General features: G+C 48.1%; 1 protein-coding gene across 2 annotated transcripts; it reads left to right on the top strand.

Annotated features, from left to right (window-relative positions):
- The first annotated feature begins 425 nt into the window (after positions 1–425).
- Positions 426–5,199, top strand: NEFL (neurofilament light chain). Of its 2 annotated transcripts, XR_007458002.1 has the most exons (5): positions 426–2,064; positions 3,150–3,274; positions 3,734–4,053; positions 4,625–4,834; positions 4,941–5,199. XR_007458002.1 is itself a non-coding variant. In XM_049631610.1 (4 exons), exons 1-4 carry the CDS (start codon positions 1,018–1,020, stop codon positions 4,762–4,764), a joined length of 1,632 nt encoding a protein of 543 aa, XP_049487567.1. In that variant the 5' UTR covers positions 427–1,017; the 3' UTR covers positions 4,765–5,199. The 2 variants fall into 2 exon arrangements, 1 of the variants encoding a protein (XP_049487567.1); XM_049631610.1 differs by having other exon boundaries at positions 427–2,064; positions 4,625–5,199.
- The last annotated feature ends 4,546 nt before the right edge of the window (positions 5,200–9,745 follow it).

The raw sequence follows: 9,745 nt of genomic DNA, 5'->3' as shown, positions 1-9,745 counted from the left end.
ATTCAGCTTGATGAAGATACAGGCAGCCTGGATCAGGCCGAAGGACCCGGCTGCAGAACTCGCCGCTGCCTTCGCAAGCCGGTTTTCCCCCGGGTTAGTTTCAAACTCATTCTCCGCTCTCCCCCACCTACACGCTTCAACACGCTAAAAACACTCGCGGCTTCATTCTGCAGAAAGGAATGGGAAAATCTAGGAACACGGAAAGGCTGCCATTAACTGCTCTAAGGGGTTAGAAATGCCAAAATCAACACCTGCAGTGCCGCAGTTTCACGTGTGTGTGTGTGTGTGTGTGTGTGTGTGTGCAGAAGCAGCGCATTAAAGAGAAATAACCAGGAGAAAGATGAATTAAAGAAAGTGCCAGAAATAGCTACAAAGATATATAAAACTTTCCTCCCATATAGACCCGATAGCAGCAAGCTTAAACTTTTTAATCACTCATGTCCTAGAGGCACTGCCTTGTCACCTTAAACCCCAAGACGGGGGTGGGGGCGATGGTGGAGGAGGCCCCTGGTGGGGAAGGGGCGAGTTAGAGGGGGGAGGGTGTCTCCTAGGTACGTGGATATGGAAAACTAAGGTGTCAGTGGGGAGTGGGGACCCACCTTTGGGGACCCGTCATCTGAGTGATACCGGGTCAAGGACTAAGTAGGCTGGGGGGGGGTGCGGTTGGGGAAGGGAATGAGTGAGGGGTAAGGGGTCGCAAGGAAAAAATCCAAGGCCTCGCATACAAGTGGAAAGGACGCGCGCCGCAGCCCCGGAGCCGCCTGTCGCTCGCCCCCGCCTTCCCTTTTGCGCAGAATCCTCCCCTTGGCTGCAGCAGCGCGCTGCCCCCACCGGCCCGGCGCGCCGTGATCGATCGCAGGCTGCGTCAGAATGCTCCCCGCGTATAAATAGGGGTGGCAGGACCGCGCCGAGCCGCACACAGCCATCCACCTTCCCCTCTCCCACTCCCTCTCTCCCCGTTCTTCTCTCTGTAGGCCCCCATCTCCGCCGCCGGCCGGAGGGGCTCCGACCGCCACCATGAGTTCCTTCAGCTATGAGCCGTACTACTCGACCTCCTACAAGCGGCGCTACGTGGAGACGCCCCGGGTGCACATCTCCAGCGTGCGCAGCGGCTACAGCACCGCGCGCTCCGCTTACTCCAGCTACTCCGCGCCGGTCTCCTCCTCGCTGTCCGTGCGCCGCAGCTACTCGTCCAGCTCCGGCTCCTTGATGCCCAGTCTCGAGAACCTCGACCTGAGCCAGGTAGCCGCCATCAGCAACGACCTCAAGTCGATCCGCACCCAGGAGAAGGCGCAGCTGCAGGACCTCAACGACCGCTTCGCCAGCTTCATCGAGCGCGTGCACGAGCTGGAGCAGCAGAACAAGGTGCTGGAAGCCGAGCTGCTGGTGCTGCGCCAGAAGCACTCCGAGCCCTCCCGCTTCCGGGCGCTGTACGAGCAGGAGATCCGCGACCTGCGCCTGGCGGCGGAAGACGCCACCAACGAGAAGCAGGCGCTCCAGGGCGAGCGCGAAGGGCTGGAGGAGACTTTGCGCAACCTGCAGGCGCGCTATGAAGAGGAGGTGCTGAGCCGCGAGGACGCCGAGGGCCGGCTGATGGAAGCGCGCAAAGGAGCCGACGAGGCCGCGCTCGCCCGCGCCGAGCTCGAAAAGCGCATCGACAGCCTGATGGACGAAATCGCCTTCCTGAAGAAAGTGCACGAAGAGGAGATCGCCGAGCTGCAGGCGCAGATCCAGTACGCGCAGATCTCCGTGGAGATGGACGTGTCCTCCAAGCCCGACCTCTCCGCCGCGCTCAAGGACATCCGCGCTCAGTACGAGAAGCTGGCCGCCAAGAACATGCAGAACGCCGAAGAGTGGTTCAAGAGCCGCTTCACGGTGCTGACCGAGAGCGCCGCCAAGAACACCGACGCGGTGCGCGCCGCCAAGGACGAAGTGTCCGAGAGCCGCCGCCTGCTCAAGGCCAAGACCCTGGAGATCGAAGCATGCCGGGGCATGAACGAAGCGCTGGAGAAGCAGCTGCAGGAGCTGGAGGACAAGCAGAACGCCGACATTAGTGCTATGCAGGTACCGCACCGTGCAAAACGCGGTGGGGGCGGGGAGGGAATTGCAGGAGCAAGTTGTGGGGGTGGGTGGGGGGAGGGTGGAGAGTCGAGGGCGCGCCCAGGAAGTGGAGGCCAGAGAGGGGGCGTCCGCTAGCAGCCAGTGGGGAGCAGAACTTGACTCCCTGGAGACTGTGGGGGGGGGGTGGGGCACTTGGAGGGCGGGGGCGGGGGTGCGACTGCAGTCTGAGGGGACGGGCTCGGTGCAGTTGAATTTACTCCGCATTAAAGCTGCCCAGCCCTGCAAGGGTAGGGTGGGGTGGGTGCAGGGGTGGATCTGGGCGTTGCCTCTGGCCTGCCTCTCTACTGTCTTTCATCAACCACAAGTCGCTTTGCGGCACAGATTGGACCATCTGCTCACTAAATTCGGCAGGGAGCTCTCATTAGTTCCGAAGGATACCTGTGCCCAACCATGCTTCAGGGACTGGTTTTATTAACCACTCCTTTCCCTCAGGTAGACAGGAATGCAGTCCAAACTGTAGTAGGTAATGATGTTCGCAGTAAAACATTTTTTCTTTTTTTAAAGGATTTTCCTTTTCTGGGAAGGAGAAAAAGTAATGTAAATCCCCAGAAAATATTTCAGATGAAATTAGTATTATTATATTTCTTATCTAGCTGCTTCCTACTCGTGTAAAGAAATGGAGTAATTTCTTGCACGTGATTTTGGAGTCAAGTTGACTAATGAATGTGAAACCAAGTTTTTTAAATCAATGAAAAATATTTTTGCAGGCATTGTACGGTGATCATGAGACTGTAATAATGAAAAGGAAACCAAGAATTTTTCTCCCATCAGATGAAAAAACAAATTTCTTTTTGTTCTCATTTCATGCTTCCTGAAGCTAGATTTGTTTGCTTGTTTGTTTTTCTAATCCAAGTAAGGAAAGGTTAAACAAGAGAAAAGGCAGTTCTTTTAGGGGGGATTTTATCTGAGGCGTGCACTTGGGTTGTAAGTAGGTTAGGCCTTTGCAGCCTTACTGCAGTAAAATGATAGCATTCGGATTTATGCTCAGATTCTCCCCCCCCCCCCCCCCCGCCCCCATCCTCCACCAGGACACAATCAACAAATTAGAAAATGAATTGCGAACCACAAAGAGCGAAATGGCCCGATACCTTAAAGAATACCAAGACCTCCTCAACGTGAAGATGGCTTTGGACATTGAGATTGCAGCTTACAGGTAAAAACAGGGTGGGGTGGTAGGAGCCATTCAACTTTAGGAAGAAAATCGTATTTCATTCACATTGAGTCAGAAACCTTCAAGACTAGTCCTTTGAAATAGACGTTTGCTTTTTGGCTTTTTCCAAGAAGAAGGTGATTATCAGACAAATATGGAAGAATTTGACCCTGGGATCGTGAGTTCTGCTCTTGGTGTCTCCTTACACTTTAAATCGAAGAGACAGGACTGTTTTCAGTTTGTTTGTCGTTCGTGTGTTTGCTTGTTTTTCTGCTTTTTTTTTCTTTTTCCTGGTGTCGGGCACAACATCCCCAGACATGAGGTTTCGATAATTCCCAGCCCTGCTCCTGCTCCCCTTTGACATTAGGGGAAGAGGGGTCGTGGTGGGCTCAGATAGGGCAAGTAATTCACCACACTTCCTGTGTTCTTGTTCATTAACCCCATCCTCCCGTGCCTTCCCAGGAAACTCTTGGAAGGTGAGGAGACCCGGCTCAGTTTCACCAGCGTGGGAAGCATCACCAGCGGCTATTCCCAGAGCTCTCAGGTCTTTGGCCGATCTGCCTACGGCGGTTTACAGACCAGCTCCTACCTGATGTCTGCGCGCTCCTTCCCATCTTACTACACCAGCCACGTCCAGGAGGAGCAGATCGAGGTGGAGGAGACCATTGAGGCTGCAAAGGCCGAGGAAGCCAAGGACGAACCCCCCTCTGAAGGAGAAGCTGAGGAGGAGGAGAAGGAGAAGGAGGAGGCTGAGGAGGAGGAAGGAGCCGAAGAGGAAGAAGGTATGATAAAAAAGAAATCCCCACAACTTCCAGTACAGTCAGGGCGTGGTTATTTGCTAGGAGATGGGTAAGGGGAAGTGAAGCCGCGCTTATGCCAAGAAGTCTTATTCATGTGTATATGACTTTAGAATCTTAAATGATCCCTTTTATCTAGTTATCCGGCAAGCCATGGAGTCAGTGTCTGATTTCTCAAATTGGTTGCCCTCTCAGCGGTACTCATCTCCCTCCGCCCAGCTTGGGAGTTTGTTGAGAATAGCATTTCAAAATATCCTCCTCCTGCTGTCTTTTCATTCCCTGTGAACATTTCAGCAGTCTGTTTAACCCGGCGGTTGGGTGGCCGAGAGAACAGAAGTAGTTTTTTTAAATAAGCGTTTGCTTTTTGGCTTCTTCGAAGAAGAAGGTATTAGTGGCCAGTGTTCATCAGGTCCGTTGTGTGTGTTAGGGGAGGTGGACCTGAGAGATTTGGGGGAGGGCTTTCTGACATTTGGGTTTTCACACAGAACCTTAGCAGAAAGGCGTGGACCGACGCACCCCGGATTTGGAGTTTGTAAACTTTCTCTTTATGTTCAAGCTGCCAAGGAAGAATCCGAGGAGGCCAAGGAGGAAGAAGAAGGAGGTGAAGACGAAGGAGAAGAAACCAAAGAAGCTGAGGAGGAGGAGAAGAAAGACGGAGGTGCTGGGGAGGAACAAGCCACTAAAAAGAAAGATTGAGCCCCTCTTTCCTTAATTGTTCCAGGAAGAATTCTCCCGAAATCAGGTCAACCCCATCGCCGACCAACCAGTTGAGTTCCAGATACTATATGAATTAAGAAGTCAATATATGTATAATTCTGAGATGACTTAGGTTGGACTTTAAATGTTGTGCTATGACTTTTTTCCTTATGCAGAGTATCCGTTTGCTTGCAGAGTGGCTTCCTGGCTCGCTGCCAGCCTGTGCATGGTCCACGCTTATGAGTTCAGGATCTATGGCAATGTGAATAATTCAGATGTTTACAATAAAAAAAACACACACACATGAATAAATGAATTCACTAATGTTAATGTTAAACTTCATGGTAAAAATAGCCCTTTGAACCTTTGGTGGTTAGAAATTAAAGACCTCGAATTATGTGCAATAAATAGTAAATAAAGTTACACTGAATGTCATTTCTTGCTGTGGTTGTTGACTTACTTAAAATATCTTAAAGAAGGCACCAGTCGAAGGCATATACAAGTGGACTGTCGACCTCCAAATTTTTACGATGTCCAAATTTTAACAATTACAATGCATTTTTCCTCCCGATTGGTAACTCTGAGGGATACATTTAGGTCATGACCGTTCATGAAATCTCTCCCCTCGAAAATTTTGCTGGTAATGAACTTGAGTAAATGAGAATTTCTGGGGTCTGTCTTTTATAATTAGCAATATACTTTGCCCTGTAAAATGTACCGTGTAACGTTGGGAATGGTTTTCTTGGAGGCAATGGTGTAATATGATAAACACACCTTTTGGGGTAAATAGGTAACTTAATAATATGATAAGGATAGAAGATGAATCCCACTCATCCATTATTATAACCGCATTATTTTGATATAGTCTGAATATCATGAGCAGAAGTTGAAACCCAAGCAGTAGATAAAATCAGAAGGAGTTTTTTTTTCCATGTATAACTTGGACAGAGAGAGCAAGAGTACCAAAGATTATTTGCCATTGCAAACGTATTGCCTGCAATCCTGAGCTCATGATTCAGTGTGGTGTTAGCTTGATTCCACTGCCTCAAGTAAACAACATTTAGTGGCACCCATTTGAAGCGTTTCAAAAGCTACAGATACAGCTAATTTAATTATCTGTCACTAAAGGGAGGAGATGATGTGCCAGAATGTCACAGTGCCATTGCTCTGCATGTCGTTACCGGGAAATGCTTGGATTTCAGCGATCGCTCTAACTGGTTGGACATGGCCTCAGACACACACCCCGTCCATCCTCCGTGTTCACTGTAAAGCCATGAAAGCTCTTGTACTTGCACTGGATGTGGAACGTAGATGAAATTACTGATGATCCGCTGTTCTGCTTTTGTTCTTACACGATTGCTTTGTCAGCTAATTCCGTTCAATGTCTGTTCTCTGGGCAACTTTTAAAAGCTAACGAACCTGAGAGCCCAGTGGTCTTTATTTAAATGTATCTGATTCTTCACACTACCTATTTCTGGTTAAATAATCTGTCACCGAACAAATAGGTAGAATTATTTATTTATCCTGACGCTGTGGATGTGAGCCGTGAAGATTCTCAGTATAGTGGCCTCTGTAAAGACCCGGAGTCTCCTCAGAAGGCAAGCTTTTCACATTGATGTTCATTAAATATGGGAGGCTACACATGGTAATTCTAAGATGCAAATGACATGTAAAACACTTTCGCCAAATGGAAACGGTTGGTTTGAGAATTGCTTGAAGGAAGAACACTGTACCATATTCTATCCTGTGTGCCAAAATAAAATACTGAAAAACCAAAACTAAACGGATCTGGAAGTCTTTAACAACGTTTGTTTTAACTTGGTACGTGGGTCAGTACCTCTCTCCCTCCTGCTCCCCATACGGCTCTTTCAGGATCCCTTCCCCCAGTTGATGACCCCACTCCACACTCATCCAATTCTGCAAACCAGAGATTGGGCATGACCTCAGACCTCTCGTTGCTTCTCCCCAATCCCTCTGGTCTAAGCGAGCCAAGTGTTCCTGATGTAATCACCTACATATCTTGCGTGTCCCCATCCACACTTCTCCTTTCACACGGACACCACCCTAGGAAACCCAGCGTCTCCTCTTGTCTTTCTTTGATCGGCACACTACAGTAAGCCATTGTTTGAAAAGGAAAATTTTGATCATCTCGTCCCCTTGATTGACATCCCGCAGGGGCACCTGGGTGGCTCAGAGGGTTGGGCGTCTGACTGCCGCTCAGGTCGTGATCTCCCAGTTTGTGAGTTCGAACCCCACGTCCGGCTCGCTGCTGTCAGTCTGTCCGCACAGATCCGCTTGGGATCCTCTGTCCCCCTCTCTCTGCCACTCCTCTACCTGCACTCTCCCCCAAATAAATAAATATAAAAAAAAAAAATCCTCCAATCGTTTCCCATCTCTTTTAAGATAAAAATCAAAGTCTTTAAAATGATCTTCAGGGACTGCATAGACCTGACCCTGAACTCCTTCTCTGACTTCATGCTGTGTGGGTCCTGTTGTCCCTTACTTCCGGTGCTCCCACCACCCCGGTCCTTCGTTCCTCCACCTGTCACAGGGTTTTTGCTGATTTCTCCATCGGGAGCACTCTTCTTTCCTTCCCTCATTCTTGCCCAGTTGTAGTTCAGTTGTCGTTCCTTTGGAGAGGCCTCCCGTACCTGGGTTAAATTCCTCTACTAAATGTGTGCTTAAGACCACGTAGAGTTTGTAGACTTTTACACACTCGCAATCAGCATCTATTTCCATGATCCTCTGATAAATGTCTGAATTCCCTGAAGATCTAATGGGATCTTCAGAAGCATGGCTATCAGACCCCATGCTCACCATTTTATCCCCAGCATCTAGCATCGCTCCTACTGTAGGCGAACACAAATAGACACTGAATTCATAACTTCTCAACAGATTAGAATGCCTAGAAAGCCAAGAGTATTTAACTAATCAGTCCCATCCCCAGTTCCAACACCTTGTGGGAAGAGCAGAGATCCAAGAATCACCGTTTCGTCTGTATTCTAGTGTTGCTTGTATTGGAGCCCTGGCCATATCCCCACCCCCACCCCCACTCCAGCCTCCATCGTTTCAGCTGCGGAAAGGTTCAAAGCCTGATGTGTCCGTTCCTTTCTAGATTCATGATTTAACATGCCTGAAAAACTTGTGGAAGTTCAGGCTAAATGTCTGAATGGGAAACATACATATATAACTATTATGCTCACCCCCCAAATCCATCACTTAAAGGGAATTGCTCAACTTACTGTAAAGTTGCATTCCTAGCATTAAATCAGTAAGCAATCAATCTGGTTATTACTATTTTTCGTAATGCTGTCAGAGAGGTCACTGTGTCCCAGGCACTGATCTGAGTATGTTACATGTGTTCCCTCATCAATTCCTTTCTTACATCAACGTTCTCAGTCCAGTATGATTATCATCCCCCTTTTACAGAGGAGAAACTAAGGGTTAGGTAAGTTGACGAAGGTCACACAGCTAGTTTGCAGAAGGGCTGGGATTCAAACCCCACAGTCAGCTCTGAAGTCTGTGCTCTTTTTTTTTTTTTTTAATTTTTTTTAACGTTTATTTATTTTTGAGACAGAGAGAGACAGAGCATGAACGGGGGAGGGTCAGAGAGAGGGAGACACAGAATCTGAAACAGGCTCCAGGCTCTGAGCTGTCAGCACAGAGCCCGACGCGGGGCTCGAACTCACGGACCGCGAGATCATGACCTGAGCCGAAGTCGGCTGCTTAACCGACTGAGCCACCCAGGCACCCCTGAAGCCTGTGCTCTTAACCAGCATGTCACACTGCTTCTCCTTGGCTGTCAGGTTGGGATGCATCCTTGCGGAACCAGAGCAGATTTTCAGCGGCAGGTGACCGTGGCCTGAGTGTTTTCACAGAATTAGAGGAATTTTTAGAATGTGGTTCTTATACCAAACAAGGGGCACATTTGCATTTAGGGTTCCACTGTAGTTTCTTGGGATGCTCATGCTTCTAATTCCTTTGATTGTTTATGTCCATATCTTAATTCCTCTGCTTACCTTTAAGCTGTTGGAAGGCAGGAACCAGGCTTTGTGAACAGAGATAAACGTGAAGTTTATCTTCAAGGATCATCAACTTTCGGGGATGTTGGTTCTCATGGTGTTATTCTTCTATTTGGTCATCGTTTTCTAGTTTTGCTCATATTTAACTGGTTCTCTTGTTTATTTTTCTTTCTGCTCTTCCTTTTCTTTATCCCTCTCTTCCTCCTCTCCCTCCTCCCTCTGGCATATCTTTCTTGTTGTAAGCCATTCCAAATTACTTTGGGAAGGGGATAAAGGTTGATGAAATAAAGAAATGTCTTTGTTTCCTTCTATAAAATCCAACAAAGTGCCTTGCATTTAGTGGGCATTTTAAGAAATAAGTCTAGAATGGCAAAGGTTTGACGATGTTTATGAGAACTTTCCATAAATATGGCCACGATGGAGAATTCTTTCTCTCTTGGAAACAGAGTGTGAGATATCAGAATTTGTCCAGCCATAATTCATGTTTGAAAGGGGAAAAGATAATTCTGAGTATTGTCCTCTTTGGGAAATGTCCACCAAAATGGAGTGCAGTGAATTATGCAAGCTATAAAAGGGAGCCATTTTCACTTAAAGTCTTCTAGAAAATTCCCAGCGAAGGTCTTATGATATGAGCTAGAAAGTCAAAAGGTAAAGCATTATGGGGAAGAAAGAAAATCTCAGCATCCCGAGAATGTAACTATTGGTAGTCCTTTTTCTTTTCTACTTCAACATAGATAATGATTTGTTGGTTTTTTTTTTTTTAATTTTTTAACGTTTATTTATTATTGAGAGACAGAGACAGAGCATGAGCATGGGAGGGACAGAGAGAGAGGAGGAGACACAGAACCCGAAGCAGGCTCCAGGCTCTGAGCTGTTAGCACAGAGCTCGACGCGGGGCTTCAACTCACAAACCGTGAGATCATGACCTGAGCCGAAGTCTGACGCTTAACCGACTGAGC

This window comes from Panthera uncia, chromosome B1 (genome assembly GCF_023721935.1).
Source record: "Panthera uncia isolate 11264 chromosome B1, Puncia_PCG_1.0, whole genome shotgun sequence".
NCBI classification, from domain to species: domain Eukaryota; kingdom Metazoa; phylum Chordata; class Mammalia; order Carnivora; family Felidae; genus Panthera; species Panthera uncia.
The sequence above is the reverse complement of the archived record's forward strand: the minus strand, read 5'-3'. Positions and strand labels throughout refer to the sequence as shown.

Excerpts from the sequence above, each read along its gene's own strand:
- NEFL (XM_049631610.1), top strand. The coding sequence starts at position 1,018 with ATGAGTTCCTTCAGCTATGAGCCGTACTACTCGACCTCCTACAAGCGG. Across the intron at positions 3,275-3,733 it reads ATTGAGATTGCAGCTTACAG|GAAACTCTTGGAAGGTGAGG; the intron begins GTAAAAACAGGG and ends GTGCCTTCCCAG. Across the intron at positions 4,054-4,624 it reads AGGAGCCGAAGAGGAAGAAG|CTGCCAAGGAAGAATCCGAG; the intron begins GTATGATAAAAA and ends TTTATGTTCAAG.